Source organism: Coturnix japonica, chromosome 1 (genome assembly GCF_001577835.2).
Source record: "Coturnix japonica isolate 7356 chromosome 1, Coturnix japonica 2.1, whole genome shotgun sequence".
NCBI lineage: Eukaryota > Metazoa > Chordata > Aves > Galliformes > Phasianidae > Coturnix > Coturnix japonica.
This window is the reverse complement of record NC_029516.1, coordinates 12242803-12261253: the sequence shown is the minus strand read 5'-3', so window position 1 is coordinate 12261253 and position 18451 is coordinate 12242803. Positions and strand designations below refer to the sequence as shown.

Sequence of the window (18451 nt, the reverse complement as noted above, 5' to 3'; positions counted from 1 at the left end):
TGACGGATTTAACAGAAAGCTTGTATCAACTCTGAAAGTGGCCCAGAAACAACATGAACAGTTTGAAGTTTCTAGAAGAAAGCAATATGAAAATCACTGACAAGAGGAATGCCACACTGCCAGAACCAACATGATCGAGCTTTTCCTTGTTACTGTAATAAGCTGCCTTGAATGTTACCTGTGACAGAAACCTGAAAGAGACAGATATCTCAAATATCTCATTAGTTACGTGTCTTATTGAGTATAACTCTGGAAAACAAGGCTATTTGCCTTGCTTTCATTTGGAGTTTTAGATAGCTCCTTATTCTAAAGGTTCTGACAAAATCCTTTGTTTCTGTTGACACTGTGATCACAAAGGGGGAGGTTACCTGAATTTATTTTCAGATGCCTTGTTTACAGATGGAAAGTTATCTTAGTTTTATGCAACTACTGAATAGGAGTCAAAACAAATTCACAGTAAAAATATGATAATGCATCTAATGACTTTTTAAACACTGAGAAAGATTTCCGAGAAAACTGCTGGAACTTACTTCAATGGGGAATAACTAGAGATCAGTTCTACAGGCTTCCTCTGTATACTAGAACAAGACATTAGGACTGCTATGAGCATATGGACAGTCCGGGAGGCTCTCTGAAGTGGTGGGTTGGAGTGGACAGCAAAATGTTCCCATAGATGAGTTGTTCCTCATTAAGTCTAGATTACTGCCATAAACCTGCCTTCATTATTTAGTCTGCACTGACACACTGGCCCAAAGCACTCATGCAAGAAGAACTGAGTTATAAGCTTTCCTGTCTTCCTCTGTTGTTTTTCCTAAAAAGATGGTCCCCATCAGCAGGGAAGGAGCATGGGTGGTGGGGTATGATGATCTTTCTATGTGACTAGCTCTAAACAGAATGCAACATGTGTCAGCTACTTCCCTTTTATATATCCATGCATCGAAAAGTAACTGATTTTTGTCCACATTTAAAAGCATGTTTTCTAATGCTGCTATTAGGCTTGGCACTCTCAGACTTTTGGCTGGCTGGCTCAGTAAATACAGTCCTTCTTGTAAAAGACCTGTGACACAATGGGCTGTGTTTCAAGTTAATAACACAGGTCTCCAAATCTGTTAGGCTTTGCTTAAACTTGTCCAGGCCTGCCACAATTCTGTTTCATCTTGTAACAGCACCTCCTAATGAGCTAATCTCCCATTCATATACACCATGCCACTACACTTTGCAATGCTTAACTGCTCTGTGGTTTGCTGCCCTACAGAATTTTCAAGCAGAGCAAAGATCCCATATACCGCATTGAGTTCCCCATTGTAAAGGGCTGACAGCATAGCATTTAAAAAGTGTTTCTAGCTAGCTTTTTGTGATCTAGGTGCCTTGAAGTCCTGATACTTGGTCCCTCATATCATGAGCTCATTAAATGTAAGGATAATTTCTTCAACTGAACTGTTGTATGCAATTCCATTCAGATTGTAACAGCAAGTGGGATCCATCTTTCTGAGAGACAGTTAACAGCTCACTGTGTTCTTCCCTCATTAATCAGTGGGGAAATAAGACTCTATTCGTGGTCTCCAGCTTCTTTGGTTAAGTAATTAATGCATATGCTTAGGACTAATTTTACTTTCTCATTATAGAATATAGAACTGTAAAGGAACAGTTAGATCAGCTGATATATCAATCAGCACCACTGCAAAATTGACCTTTATTTAATAAGGCATTTTAATCAACTTTTGACTTTTAGTTTTGATGTTTCATTTGACTCTTTTCAAGAGTGTCATCATTAAACACAATGGTAAAGTCATTCCCTGAAATAATACGTTATTTGGTACTTGGTTTCAGTACGTATACTTTTAGTAATAATATTTTCACTTCTAGTAATAATATCATCAATATTTAGCTTTCCTGCTTCACTTTCTATTTCTGAAACACAACATATATCATAAAAGTCATTCTCATTATCTACATTTAGAAAACTGAAAAATGAAGAAATCAAACAATATTTCAAGCTTGGTAAAAGGACTAGAAATCACACCTTGCTATCCTTGCTCCATGCTTTTCCCTTACTGCCACTCAACACTAGTATAAAAGTCTAAGTAACTTCTCATGTGTTCCTAAATGCAAAAGTATGTATTTTTAAATTAAAGATCTGGGAGTATTTTCTAAGTTCACAGTGAAACACCTTGACTTCTGGTCCCAATTCCCAAATTTCTCATCTCAGTTTCTACTAAAACCTCCAATATACTTCCATTTTCTGCCTGCCTTCTCTCATGTTTGAGATTCTCACATTTCCAGCTCTGCTCTCCAAGAAGTGTCCTACACAATATATTGAACATTGCTGTGAAGGAGGGGCTCGAAAACTCCTCTGACTGAAGCCGTTTTACTTTGTGTGATAGAATTCAATACATATTGGGCAAGAGAATGCATGACATTAAGACATTGCAAAGGAAGGTCCATGATTTGGATCCCATTACTGTTCATACAGTCCTTGAATGAAAGTTTATACCTTGGGTAGAGAACCACTGGCAATGCTACGAGGATCTTCTTCCAGGAGGTACAAAGTTCCTTCTGATGCTGATCACAGAGAACATTACATTTTTATATTTTATATGTAGTTGAAATCACTGGTGAATACTTGCTGTTATCTAGAGTTGGAAATTTTGGGTAAAAAGCTTCATAAAAGAATATGTTAATTTGGCACCTAGTTGCAGCCTTCAGTTGAAATCTATCTGGTACTACTTGCCTATCAAGAGTTTCTTCTAGATCACTGCGGTATGGTAGGATGTCATCAGATAAAGAAACTGAAAACTGGAACTAATTGCTGTGATGTTATGGTAAACAAACCATTTGTTGTTTGAAGCTGAAGGAGAATAGTGAACTCTTCACAGCTGTGACAAGGATTTGTTCTTGGCTGACACAGCAGAGAGTCATGTTTTGAAACAAGAATTAAGAGCCAGGAATTCCCAGCCTGGAACCCATGACTCTAGGCTTCAAAGACCCCAAATCTGCCTTTGAAAAGCAGGGTTCCTAAATATTTATCCTTTGAGGCAAGTCTATAAACCTTTTGACGTAGTTCCAGCTTCCTCTGGCCAGCTGCAGCCTGGTTGAGCACATGTGGTGGGCTGTCTACAACAATCCATCACACATCGCTCCCCAATGACTTCATCTCATTTTTCCATTCTCAAATGGAAATTCAAGTGGCCAAGTTGGTTCTGAGTTCAAAGTCACCTCAAATGTTTTGAACATAGAGCCATACTGAAGCAAAAAGAGACTGAAGTGGACACCTGTGGATGATCACTTTTGAGCTTCAGAAAAGAAGGACAGGAAGAGGCAAGCAGACACTAACATAAATGCCACTCAGAAAAATAGGGAACAGAAAACAGAGTAACAGATATGCTGTATTTATATTTGAACAAAAAGAAAAAGATAATTAAAATTGAAATGTACATATACTGACTTTTTGTGTGTCAAGAGAAGTGGGGTGTACACAACTTTACAAGAAAAGGAGCAATAGAATTTTTTATCAGATACAGAACATAGATACTGAGGAGTATGCTTAGTGTTCTGACTGGATTTGTAGTCTTTATTGCTAACAGAGGCTGCTGGCAACTCTTCTTTCATTGTAAATATAAGGGAAAACTAATATTGGGTATCAAAATTCAGATGTTTATTCACCTAGTTTTGAACAAGTTAACTTGAATATTCGGGAAAGTATGTCATGAGAACTACATGCTTCTAAGCAGGGCTTTGCAGTTTTGCAGCAGTTTGAACACATGCTGTGACCTGAGCTATTTTCCTTTCACAGAATGACTGCTGATGTACCCTCTGTCATATAGTACTTCAGTAGGACAAGCACACTGATGGCCTGTTGTCACTCAGCTCCACTGTCTTCTGAAGATAGTTTTCTGTTGCAGCTGAAACCATGTAGGCAGAATATTCTTGTTTACAAGGATAGTTCTCTTGCCAAAGACATACAGCTCTCCAGGAATGCTATTTTTTTCGCTCTTAGAGAAAAGTGCTTTGTCACTAGCAAACTCCTTCCTTCCAGTTGCTTCTGCCTTCAAGTATGTGTATTCTGCAGTAACCTCAGCACAAGCAAATGTACAGAGCTAGACTTCAACAACCTCTATTATGTGCTGGCAGCGCCAGAATGGAGAATAACCAGGGCACAAGTGTCAATAAACTGGTAAGTACTCTCCTGGGCATTCTGCACCATGCCCAGCTCTCTGCAGATTGGCTGCTGGGAGCTGTCTGGTGCAGTTTGGATCTGTCTGTCTGAATTGTAATCACTGTGAGGTAGATGAATCCTTCAGATCTTCCACCTAGCTGCCTAGGTCCTTTTAGCTATTTCAGCCATGGGCCTGTAACTCTGAGAAGTTTTTAGTGCAAGTTGCTTATCTGTGACCATATGGGCACCAAAGGTGAGTCAAATATCAAGCATACATACCTTGTAAAGCTGTTCCATCCATCAGAAAAGGCACTGCTGTCCACTAAGTGCACCACCACTTGGTCTGACTGGTGTTACTTAACTGGACTGTTTCTTCTGTATGTTCATTTATTTATCACACTTAATACAGACCAAATTACCACTTTCTACCATAAAAATAATTGCTTTGCACCTTCAATTTCCTTTGCAAACATTTTATTTCATCTCCTCACCCTTTGGGCAAAACTTCAGTTTTATGTCATTAAGAAGACATTAAGTTGAAAATGTTACATTCTGTCATTACACAAAGCATCGAGGTTTATGCCTGATGCTGATGGGGTTGATGAAGCTTAAAGCTAAGATGAATCCTGACTATTTTTGTTATCACCCTGAATGTCATTAGCTTAATAACATGCAGGCCTTTAGGTCATTCATTACATAAGACATTGCAATTATTTCTTATAAATTAAACGATGTAATACTGTTCTCACCTCTTCTTTTGCTAATGGCATAAACCTAAAGTGAAGGTCTTTTGGAAATACCTTTTTTTCTTCAAAAGGCAGCTTTTAAAATGAGGAAGGCACAGATTGTTGTGTAAAATTAGCATGATTAGGGAAATGGATTAGGTACAATGTAACCTGAAAAAAGGTCTGCTAAGCTTCAGCTTCAAGTGTGAAATTCACATGGTAGTTTACTCTCCAACCCCAGCAAATGAGAAATGAGAAAGCATTATTTCTATCATTTGGTGGAAAAGGAAACTTTCTTGTATGGCAAAAATTTGGATGTATTATCCCCTGAATAATTTTAGCAGTCAGATTCCTAATTTATGAGCATTCATTAGCCTATGTACATACACAGAACTCTAGTAATCAAAAGCATACAGCAGGTGGTAATTCACCATGGTAAGTCTACAGAGAAGTACAGCTTGCTCTTTTTTTCATCTTTTTCTCACCTTTTTGCCATCCTGTTGCATATTGTATGCTTCTAAATGTTTACTCATCACCAATGCTCAGAAGCAGCTGTGCTGCTGCATACTTGCTTCAACTTGCAACCCCCAGCAGCTCTCATTAATGAGACTGTGGGAGCTGATCTGCAACAAGTCCCCAAGACACAACTACCTGATTAAGAAAAGAGCTGCCCAGCTGTCAGATCGTTGCTTAATAATTCTTTCTTCTTGAGGATTTTTAAACAAATGAAAACAGTTGTAATTCTTACACTTAATTTATAATCTCTTCCCCTCTGCTGAGCTACTGCATAACACTGCTGTGCATGGAGCAAAGCCCTGCAGCAGAGGAAGTGCTGAGAGGGCAAGTGGAGTTTCATCTTGGTACAGTCGGTGTTGGTTGCTCCTCATATCCATTATTCCGAAAAGCCACCAAGAAACCACAACCTTCTCTTAAGAGGAAACCTTGCTCATCATGGACCAGAGGCTGTTCAGGCCTGTGGTCAGAGGACATCATCTCCATCATCAAGGTGGAGGATTTCCTGGACTCTCAGCCAGTGGATAGCCTATCACCATTGCTCATTGACAGTTCAGAGACATCTTTTTGCCCTTAGAGGACAGCAGCACTCTGGGGACTCCTTGAGAAGTGGATACTCGTGATCCAGCTGTGCTAACCCAGAAACAAGACTGCAAACAGATGGCGAGGTGGAAAGAAGAGATGGGTGGCAGTGTTCAGTGTTCATGACTGCTTCTTGTGAGAACTTTTTCTTCCCATTATAAGAGTGTCTGGGGAGGCTGAGGGTGGAATTACTTATAACCACAATTTTATTTTCTTGTCTGAGTAGGAGGCACATTAGTGATATTTGCATACTTCAGTATTTTCATACCCTGACCAAGAGATGCATGAGTACTTTGCATGTGGACTAAGCCTGGTGAGTGTTTCCCCAGCCTTAATGGAGCCAAAGGGGCACGTTTTATGAGATGAGTGGCAAATCTCTCACGCATGCATATTGTGTGCAGAGGGTACAGACAGGAGGTTGCTTGCCAAATCAAGGGCAAGCATTGTCTCTTATCTTTTGTAAGCATCTTCACTGCGGTTTGAAAGTAATCAGCACCCCCTCTACCCACAGGTCACTGCCCCAGACTGACCACCTGAGCCTGTAGTGACCACCAGAGGGAATTAAATGTTTGTGCCTTCTTGTCTCAGTAGGTGCTTCCCCAGCACCCTGAAAAGGTACTTAACTCTAGCCAGGAAGGAAGCCACAGATACCAAGGAGAGTGCTGGCCCTGTCTCTCAGTGAAGGTGCCAACCATGCTGCCCCAAATGCCCTGCCAAGAGTCAGCTCCTGCAAAGCAGAGAGCCTGTGTCAAAGCAGTGCCTGCCCTGCCCCATGTGGGAGATGCTGTTTGGCAGAAGCTTTTTGCGAAGAGGGAGATGTCATCTTTAGAAGGCAGGTTGTCTTTTTTTGCTTTTCATCTGAAGGACAGTTTAAAAAGGTGGTGGGTATTAAGCTTGACTATGAAGGACAAAATGGGTTGAGTCCCTCTTGGTTGAGTTCTGGTTTGCACTGTATCTAATGCTGTGGTACATTTCTGTGCTTTTTCTGAGGAAAATGAGCTGTTGAATGATATTGTCTGACACACTGAGGATCAAATGTTCTGGCAGGAATTTGTGCCAGCAATGTGAGAGGTGATGAGTCTCCTGAAGCCGTGTTTTGCTCGCAAGGTGCCAAAACAAATGAAGTTCTTTGATACAAACAGTTGTTGGGTTCACGAGCTTTCTATGGCATAGACAAGTTGAACACAATGCTGATGCTGAAGGCATTTGTGACATAGCTATAAATGTTTTTCTTATAAATCTTTTGATCTTCAAATACAGTTGAATTTTACCGTTGAAGAAAAGGGACACAGAGACTGTCTTCGAAACAAGTGCCCTCGGTATACCTGCAGAATAGATGTACATGGGCAATTGCAAGCAATATACGCTTTCCCTAACTCACAACGTTAGTAGGCTCTAATGAGGTCTGGAGCTGTATGTGAAGTTCAATCTTCAGGTCCATTTATCTTAGGGCTGAGTGTGCTGACTGTCTGCAAGTCAGCAGATTGGGGCCAGTGTGCTGGTGCTTTCAGATACATGGATAATAGTCAAGAGTAGGACTGAGACCAGCTATTTTTGTACAACACAGACTGCCAAACAGCTTTTGATTTCCAATTCAATACTGAAGAGCTTCTAATATCTCTGCTATTACTTGAGCAACAAAATTACAAAGGTGGTAGATGAGCTGAATGCAGAATCCTGCACTGCTGGACCTAGGGGAAAGTGATTAAATTAATCAGGGATCAATTGAAAACAGAGGTACTGCTTTGGCAGTTAGTAGTGAGCTTTGAGAACTGGTGGCCATGTGGTGTTGTGGGAGCTGAGAGTGTCAGCACATTCAGGAGGGATCAGACAGATTCGAGGACAACAAGTCCATTAAGAGGAGAAGGCAGGTGTGAACCCTCTGTGGTGTCTGCTACATCAGGTTCACAGCTATGGGTCCTGAGGTGCATGAGACCGCAGAAATCAGCCCAGCTTGCTAGTTGAAAGAAATACAATTAACAAAATCCAAGTTTCTTTTTCAGTCCTGCATCTGATCCTTGCTGTAAATCCACTAGTGCCCGCCAGTACAAACAGTACTAGTTCAGTGAGAATCTCCCAAGCCAAGCCCTCCTTCCTCCCTGTCTGCTGTGCTAATGCCATATTACTTACATACTATGCAATGCCATATTACTTACATACTATGCAATGCCATATTACAGTCATTCATATTACAATGCAAAATTCTAAAGGAACCAAATGAACAAATCTTGCATAGAGTATAGAAAAAGATGGAGACTATGAAATTTAAATGCTAACAAAACAACATACAAGTGGGAAACAAATACATCCAACCTACAGCTCATTAAGGATAAGTCACACATAATGCCGAAGTTATGTCAATTTCAGATTTTTTTGGATTTTGGAGGCTGAAAAGTAAAACTTCACCTGCCCCTTGCATTTCCTCTTTCCCAGCAAATTAGGAAGTTACCCAGCATGCTAATTCTTATGTATAAAACAAAATAAAGCAGACAATTATTTTAAAGCAATTACTCTTGAGGCCACCCAACAGTAGTGTTTCTAAAGTAGTCCTACCTTTGTTTTCCAACTTGAGCTCCTCTGCTAGCAAGCTGTCTTGTCTGTTGCCAAGCACAAATGCCAGAAATGAGAGGATCAGGGCATCCAAGATTCCAATAATAGCCAGGATATAAGCCCAGCGGACTGAACAAGCCCCCAGCGTGTACTTGTCTGTCTTTTCACCACACATCCGTTTTACCTCATCTGAATCCCAGCCATCGGGAAAAATCATACAACCCAGGATGAGACAGGCAGCTTGGAGAAAAAAAGAAAAGGAGAATGAGACCAAACTTTCATTTTGACAAGAACCTCACAGATATCATTAAAGCAACACACTTTTTCATCCCGAGCTTCAAAGCTAGTTTACTTAAAAATAAGTCACACAATTATATGCTGTGATGAAGTATTTAATATAAAACCCTGTGATATCACATCAACTTGGCACCTTGATTATTAAAAAGTTACATCCCAAGTCCCTAGACAAATATTGTACCTTTTTGCTGTAAGACTGAATTCTTTCTTTTGCTATGAAAGGCTCACACAAAACAAAAGATGAAAATGATTCTTAAATTGGACATTCAAAGGAAACACTGGATTACCCCTAAATGGTCAAGCAAACATGACAGAGAAAAATAGAGTAGAAACCCTATCTCTCATTCCAGGCTATCTAAGAGCTTGTAATACGCATAGGCCGCAGTCTGGTTTTTATATGTATTTTACTTTTCTTGGAAAGTCGGCAGTACCATTTTAACTGAAATATGTTTTATTCATAAGATTTATACTCAAAAACACAAGGAATGACACTGCTCTGCAAGGAAAAATAAGCTGTCAACATTGCTGTCAACTTCTGAACTGGCTTACCTGAGGAATCAACAAACGACATTTTGAACATGAAAAAGTGATGATCCTTTTAACACGGAGAAAAAGGTATGAGAAGCCTCTGCCCTCATGGAAAGCTAGCTGACATCAACTACCAGCCACTTTGGTGGGGTCAACTGAACCACGTAGGGGACAGGAGCAAAGGATGTGTGATTGGGTGCTCTTTTGTCAGCCTGGGTGACCACTAAACAGCTGACCTTAATTTTTAAAAAGCAGAAATTTGCTTTGACCCTTGGTTCCCAAGGGAACTGCCTTGCTGGGGGTTGAGGTGGCTGTTGTAGAGCAGACAAAATGGCATGACGGGCTTGTTTTATTCAGAAGCAATGAGCTCCTGAAGTAGTGCTGCTGTTGATTGCTGGCCAGCAGCTGCTGGGACATCCCCTGCCTGGCTGGTGCCAGGGTTGGGCCAGCAGGATCTCCTGTGCCCAGTCCCACTTTGGTCAATAGACCTCATGCACATCCCCAGGGGGCTCTGGAGCTTGTCACAGCCTCTGCTCCAGTGTCTTCTGAACATAAAATATGGTCTCCTCCTAGCACAAGGGAGCCACATTTCCTAACAGAGCAATGCACTTGAATGGTGCATGAATACATCCTGCTTCCTTAGTATGGTTGATGAGATATGATGGGTTCTAAAATGTCTTTTGTACATCTTATCATTACACTGGTGTGCTGTGTGCCATGTGCTGCACACACATATATACACATTTGTTAACATGGCACATACTTGCAGGTAGGTAGGCTAATAGAAAGTAGCACACTGTGTCTTTTGACCTTTTGAATAGTTACTGAAGCAGCTCCCAAGTTTGAAAACCATAGATTACACAAGTGGATTGTACAACCAATGGCTGCTCTGGGTTTGGGAACAGGAACAGGCAGTAATTCCACAACCTCAAAGCAAAAATATATCTACGCTGAATGGTGTGATGAAATACTGTAACAGAATCTCAGAGTGGCTGATGCTGACAGTGCCCTCTGTGTCCCCCTGCCCAACCCCTGCCCCAGAAGGGACGCTCAGAACAGGGTGCCCTGTGACTCAGCCAGGCGGCTTCTAGAGTTCTCCAAGGAGGAGATCTGCAGCCCCTGGGCAGCTGTGCCAGTGCTCAGCCTGCTGCAGAACCGTGAAAAAAGGCTTTTATAGCTACACAGCTGCCATAGAAAAGGTCTCAAAAGAACATCTGTAGAAAGCATCTGATGTAGGATAACACCTGCATATAGTACATTTGTGAAAATACAACACCTCATAATAATTTCAAGGACAATTAGGCATAGGAACAAGGACAATTAGGTAAGGACTGATTTACTCGGCATATGCAGGTTAGACAAATTGTACGCTGCCTATTGCTTTGCATTAACTCATTAACACCATTTCATAAGACCTTCCGAAGCTTTTCAAGACAAACAGTGCAATAATTTTCTTAAGCTGGCTATGCATAATTTCAAAGAGGTGATTTCTTGCAGTCAACACATAGGATTTGCCCTCCATTGTTGGGATCATCTATGAACTGATACATAAAATCTTCAGACTTCTGACATTCATAAAGAGGCCTGCATTTACCCACATAACTGTGGACAAATATTTATTATGGAACAGCAACTACCAAAGCCCCTTTATTTTTATCACTAGTCCTCAAAATGAGAGGAAGCTTGGTACTCAGTTAATGATTGATGGATGTGGGTTTTTTCTGTTATTTGTGTAAGAATAATTATGAACTACTGACATCTCTCTCTCTCTGTTTATTTTTTAATTACATACCGCATCAGACATACATTCTTAGCACTTCCTAAAAGTAATTCAACTTGGTTCTTTTCTACTTGTGCAATTAAAAATATGGCCCCCAATCTCAGGAAGTCACTATGCAGCCTCCCAGCTCCATTCCCAAGTTTTCCAATTAACTCATCTTTCCTGACTTCAGTTCCTTTGCATGTTGATATACTCCCTTAATTTCATGTCCTCATGTCAACTCACTCTGTCGGTTGCAGTTGGACTTCTGTTGGCAATAAGAAACACAGGTAAACAGTGTTTGGGGACTGGATCCCTTTGCATGAAGGCCAACATCAACGAGAGAATATTATTTTCTCCTTTGCCTATGTAGTTTAGGTACTTTCTACTAGATGACTGCTTGGTCAGTACTTCAGATGCAAGAGTCATACTTCACTCAGAGAGGTTAACCTCAAGGCTTTACTTGCTGAGGGAACATTTTGCACTGAATCCTTTAAGAATACAGACTTGCTCAATAATATGAAGCAGGTAATGATTCATCTATCAGCTACAAAAGCAAAAAAGCAGGTCTGAAATCCACCTACAGATCTACTTTGTATTGCAAGAATTTTCATCTTAATCTTTCAAAGGAGGATTAGAAGATTTTCTCTAGAAGGAAATTACTCTCAGTTTTATAAAAATTTGAGAAATGAAAACCATTTGATGTTGCAATTGCGGTTAAACTGCTAAGAGATTATTTTATAACACAGACACAGGTCCCGTATCTTACTTTGTCTGAAATTCCACTGACTCCAATGACATCATGACCAAAATAGAAATGTGAAAAAGGCAAAATGATGCACTGAAAGCTTGCCTACTGAATGAAAAGACTTAAATCATTGGCTCTTACAGGCTTTGTCGTTCAAATAAAGAAAAAACTAAATCTGTATTTGTTGAAGATGGACTTCTGTGTGCAAGCTGAATGCATTCCAGCAGCATCTCCTTCCCAAGCCTGTCAACAGGCCGCTGTAGTGGCTCTGCAGCTAATCAGGGCTTGGATGAGAAGCAGCAGGGGAAAATTGATAACAGGCTGATTAGTGTCATTGACACTGTTCAGAACTATTTGGGCAATTGTAAAACTTACAAGAATAATATCCACCTTGTTTTCCCTTGAGGAAGCTACTTGCAGGAATAGTACCTTCGTAGCGATGGCCCCAGACATCCCCCAGTCCTTTCTCTAATTCTCTTACAAGGTGAGTGCTAACAAATTGTTTCACCTATGTATTGAAGGCTGGTGAAAAAATAATTGCTAAACACTACGCAAGCATGCCTGATAAACATTTATTACTCTTGGTAAAAGCTTTTTTTCCCATATGAACCCCTAACAGGAACTGTCATACAGTTTTCCTTTACAGGCCTGAGTGACAAGTGAAAGCATTCATATTAAGCAGGAGAGCCCAGAGTCTTACCTCCTGGGATGTAATGATGCAGATATGACATTTTCAGAGATTGGAAACAAACCCTGAACTGTTTCTGGCACTGACATACTTGTGACCCTGACCAAGCTAATATTATCACAGCCTGTGCTCTGTGCATGAGCTCAAATGGCAATTAGCAAGCAAGTGGTTCATGATCCTGTTGTTGTGCCAAAGATGGTGACAGATGAATATTATATTATTGCATGGAATGAGATTCTATTTATAAAAAGGCTGACTGTTATACAGGAAACCAGTGCTAAGAGATTCCTGCTGGCACACTCCTCTCTCATCTTCATTCTTTTCCTGACAACAGACCCAATTTGCTTGTATGTAGAGTATGAAAATGACAGATTTCCTGATAAAAGCATAAAAAACCCCTGGAATTGGAATTACACTAGCCAACCTAGCCAACTATTTCCTTTCTATACCCATATATGAAAGAGCCTCCATGGTTCTAAAAACTGAAAGGCTTTTTCTTTTCAGATTTTTTCCTAAATGTTATTTACAAACATAATTGCTCGTTAAACTCCAATAAATTGAATAAATTGTTTTCCAGGCACGTTGGTGTGATGAAATGAAATGTAAGGTGAGGACCCAGGTGGAGAACATCTATTGGGACTGTGGAAACTCTTCAAGAGTTGCCATCTGGATCCCCATGGAGATGACACGACCTGTTCATTTGTGCCTTGAGCAGTCTGAAAATTCTTCCTCTGGCAGCAGGAAAGCTTGGAGGTACTCATATGGGGTTGCTAAGCTCATGGCCACTGTTGAGAATGACACAGTCAGTAAGCAACTAACATGAAATTCAAGAAGAAATTCAAGTCCAAGGATAGTCCCCTGGGTGAAGGAGCAAAGATTTTGTGTTAATCTTCCTTCAGAAACGACATGTATAAAGGAGACCTTGGGTATAGGAGACCGGACTAATTCTAATCGGAACTCAAATGCTATTAAGGCGTAAGGTGAAGCTTCAGCACTACCAGCTTTAGTCCACTGATTCTTTTATTTTGTTTCATCTAATTTGCTCATTTAGAAAAGCTTGAACATTCCCACAGGATTCAGTTTATTTACAGATAGTATTACAGGGAAGAAAAGGATTCTACATTCATGTGATAATATAAAAGACCCATCACGTTGTGGTCACTTGACTTCTTAGGACAATAATTTTGATGCCAAATCTGATAAGAAGATCAAGAGATATCAATACTTTCTATGCTATTTCAATACACAGAAGGGTGAAATAAAAAACACCGCCACATATTCAGTGACTGAACAGCAAAGAGAAAGAAAATGATATTATGAAAAACAGCAGTGAAATAGGTGCCACAGACAGGGAGGGAAAACTTGCCATGGCCTCGTGAGTTGACAGATAGCTGAAAGATATTTTGATGCTTGCTTTACACTTATACAACAAAACAGAAGAATTTGATCAATTATTGCAAATGGGAAGCTGGGTAACTGAAATATGTTTGAGCAACAGCCATCCCCAAAGACAGGCACTGAAGAGTGAGAGTTGATCAGAAAGGTGCAAATAATTGGAAAAGTCATATCAGATGTGTGGAGTGTGTTAAGTGAATATGTAAAGAGGAACAGCACAGATAGTGCAATCTCCTTCAATTAAGACCACTTGGAGGATGAACAGTAAGAGAAATTTTATTCTACCAAGGGGGGCTGTTTTAGATCTCAAGCGTTAGATTCATATATGGATAGAGATTTATTTTGATATTACAGACAGAAGTTCAACAAAGGGCTGTGTTATCATGAGACTCTAAGTTTTGATCATTAGGCATGATAATAAAGCTTTGAGATTAATGCATGTCTATGAATAATTCAGTTAATACAACAGCTGTCTTAGCTTGAACATAAAGATAATATAAGAATACCTCAGGTTTTATGTTTGCATGGCAGTTGACTCAGAAGTTGTATCCTACTGACTCTGTATGAAGGACCACAATTCTGGTGTTCCAATCACATTTACATGGAACAGGTATTTATAGCATCCTGTCCAGAACATATATGGAAGCTGGGGCTATTAATGGATACAGTGCTAATCATCATGTGGGCAGAAATTCCCTAGAAATGTCACGACAATGAATTGCTAACAGCTATAGCACAGGTAGATGACTAACTGGTGACAAATAGGTAAACTGAAATTATAGAACATAAATGATAAAAATATTCCCTTACAGTGCAGCAGGTGTGGGAGGTACTATAGGTAGAAGCCCAAAGGAAGGCATATGCCAAAAGTTACATTTATGCTGTGTTGCCTCTAATGGTGTTCAACAGCGCCTGAGATTTAGTAATTGTTTTTTCTGTTTTTGCTGCTGTTATTAGATCACAGCCAACTAATGCAGTTTTTACTTGGCTTTCCTGGTAAGAAGATTTACTGCTAAAAGTGTTTATTTTGAATAGTGCCATGGTGGAGTGTGACAGCCTTCTAATGTTATGTTAACTTCACTTTGTAAAACTTGGTCTTTAGCCAAACCATATCAAACCAGAGTGTACTGAATTGTGTTAACTTCAATTAATGAATAAACTCAATGTAAATATGTGTAGGCTACAGCAGACAGATGGGAGAATCAGTGCTATTTAGAATGGCATAGGCTAGACATAGCTTGATATTTATACAAGTAATGGTTCTTCATTTCTTCACAAGTTGTTCATTGAAGTAGTGAAGCTATTTTAAACTTGGTTTTGGTACCACCACCATCTGCTTCTGATGTTGTGGGCCAACAAAATAAAATAGAAAGCATTACTTTTGGAACAGCCGTGGTAGCTTGGCAGAAGTAAGCTGTGCTAAATCTTTCAAGAGAGGTTGAAACAAAGTAGAATAGTCTTAAATTAAATTGTCACAGCCAAAAATAACAGCAGAGCAGAAATGGACAGAGGCTGGGAATAGGAACTAACTTTTAACCTCATTTTTGATGAAGAGGAAGACAACAGGAGGACAATACTCTGATGCCTGATGGACATGAGCATTCAGAAATAGAAACTCCTGCCTCCGAGTCCATAGCAAAGCTAAGTTGATAACGAAGTGCTCAGATGGAAGGAATAGATCATCCAATCCCATGCATTGTTGCATAGAAATGCTTACAGTGCTGGTGCACTGAAGGATTTTATGATTACACTGCATAAACAGCAGAAAATGGATTCCAGAGAGGGGTAAGAGCTATTTAACTGGAAGGGCAGTCTTGGCACCTGAACAAATGGATGTAAAGTGTCCAGGAATACATTAAGGCTGTAAAGTAGAAGGTAGTTTTCAATAGTCTGGGGAGAAGTCTTGGCATGCACTCTCTGTGGCTATGGTCAGGCCAAGAAGTTTTAAGTTGTCCAAGTCGATGCTTTCAAATAGTTATTAAAAATGGAGTTTGATCCGTATATTAACAAAATATTAGGATGTATTTCTCTGTGAGGCTAAACTCAGCTACCTTGGACCTGTATAATAGCTTCAAGAACATTAAGGTCTGCTTTCCTCAGTCTTATGCCAGGTATTTTCAGTTACCAGGAACCTGGGATCTGGTGGTGCAGCCAGCACCTGCACTGAAGGCAAGTTCAAGTTTGAATGCTACGGACATTTTGCTGCAAAGCTTGAGATTTATTTTGCTTTGACAGTAAGTTGAGCAAAACTCTCTGCATAGATAAATCCTGCACTCTATTGAAGTTAGCAAAGCCTTTTGTTGCCTTTTTTCCCACCTGCATGAATCCATCTCTGCACAACTAGCAAGCTCACAACCAGCAAGTTTTCCTCATGCTGTTACTTCTGTAACCCTCAGCTTCAGGAACTGCTTGTCTTTCACACAGAACACCCAGCATCGTATTAGTAATGCATTAAGGAATCAGCCCACACGGACTGCTGCTTCTGAGAAACATCTGGTATGACATCCTGCTTGTGTTCCCAGTTACACTTACATGATCACTTAAAGGGATTTGATGGACACGACTGGAAAACAGGTTAAGTCACCCATCCACCTCAAGGAACAGCTGAGGTCAACAGCCAACGGCTGAATGAGCAACTTCAAAGCAACTACTTAGAGTCCCACCAATTGTTGTGCAGCCTCCGCTTCCCTGGCTCTCATGCCGTGAAGGAATCACAAGCAATTAAAACACTTGTGAGAGGAAATGAAATAAAAGGAAAGAAAGGAGAAAAAACTTTTCTGAGATGTGCTGTGCCTCATGCACCTGCTGTTGGTTAGTGGCCAGCCAGAGAAAGCTCTCCAGTGGAAGCTGGTCAAGGGATTCGAGTTGGTTGTTGGTGGGTGAGATAAATAGCCTCTGGCAAGGATCCTCTGCAGTAAGCTGAGATGTGAGCCCATGGGCACTGCTGCCTTCTCTGCCAAAAGCACACCTACGATTCCCAGAATATAATGCATCATGATGGGAAAGTGTGATCTAATGCTGAAATGAAAAGATAAATGTTTTAAATCTACCATTTATGAGCATCCAAACTGTTTCTGGGCACAGCTGTGCCATTTCCTTTGCCCTCACTTTGGGCTGTGCACTCCCTGTGTATGGAGTGAAGTTTCTGAGGAAGTGACTAGAAGGCAAGTGAAAAGATGATGTGATGCACAAAAGCAAGGAAAAAAGAAATAACTGAGTGCAACAGGGGGGAAAAGGGAAGGTTTTCCCTCTTTTCTTTTGTAAAATGCTTAAGTTTTCTAGAAATTACCAGCAGCTGACCATGTGACATACCTTTTTTGTCAAGCAGGAGCTGCACTCATCCCTTCTGAGATAGTGGCTCATCCTCCAAATATTAACACCTGCTTAGCATACACTCATTTCGTCGGGGCTGAAGGATCCCTGTAGTGTCTTCCACCAGAATGGAGATCAGCTCAGGAGGACCCTAGCCACCCCTTATGGAAGGTCCAGCTCAAAACTGTTCTCATTCCTCTCTCTTAGATCAGCAGCCCTCCCAGAGGCAGTCTGCACCTGTTCCCTGTCTCCTTAGAGAGTGGGGACCCACACCTGAAACTCAGAGCAGGGTATGGTATAGAAAAGATGGGACACAGTATGGATGCAAATTTGTGCTTCAGGTAATGCAAGGCTAAATGCCTTCAGGGAGTAACTTGGTATGTGGAGGAGATGGGCAGCTGGAAAGCAGTAGTAAGGGACAACTCTGTCTGAAGAAAGAAGTGGAATCAGCAGAAGGTAGCCTTGTTCTTGAGATGCGAATGTTAAGGTTTAACTAAAGCCACTACAGTCATTTACATCTGATTGCCAAAACACTGCTAGCCAATATTGCAAATGGACTGGCACAGATGCAAGACAAGCTCCAACAGATGATGAAGGCATCAACTTTGTTTAGTGCCTTCCACTGTCCCTGAGGCACATGCATATGTCTTTATGACTGCACAGCTTGTCATGTGCTATTCTTCACTTATCTCTGCTGCAGCTCTGCCTGATCTCCTAACAGCTTTGCTCGGGAGAGAAGAGAAATGGACAATAGGCCCTGAGACCACTCAGCCGCATTGCTTCTTCATTAAAGCTGACACTTGGCAATGGCACCTTCATGCCTCTCAAGAGCTGACATCTCACTGAAGCCAACAGCAGCAGAGGTCTCAGGGCAGCAGCATCTGTCCTGATGAGTACATGAGCTCTAGGTGGTGGGAGAGAGCCTGGAGGAGACATGTTTTCCTCCCTTGCCTTTTTCCTGGTAAAGCAAGAGTGTCCTTTTACCTAGGGCCAAGCCCATGAGGTTGCTGAACCTCCCAAATTCTTTGCTTTTGACAAGACAGAGCTGAGTAAATTTGACATCTCTGAAAAATCTCTGAAAAAAAAAAAAATAATCTTGTCTGGGTTTATGATATCAAACTCCAATACCTATTTAAACATCCAGTCCAGCATGTGTACTGTTCTGGTTCTACAATACCTTGATATAAAGCAGTCCTTA

At 40.7% G+C, this 18451-nt stretch overlaps 1 protein-coding gene across 3 annotated transcripts in view; it reads right to left on the bottom strand.

Annotated features, from left to right (window-relative positions):
* Window positions 1-18451, bottom strand: part of LHFPL3 (LHFPL tetraspan subfamily member 3) — a 219654-nt gene that overhangs the window by 63302 nt on the left and 137901 nt on the right. For all 3 annotated transcript variants that reach the window (XM_015886410.2, XM_015886328.2, XM_015886239.2), the window contains exon 2: window positions 8530-8766. In XM_015886410.2, coding sequence (XP_015741896.1) covers window positions 8530-8766 — 237 coding nt within the window. The remainder of the gene's footprint in view (window positions 1-8529; window positions 8767-18451) is intronic.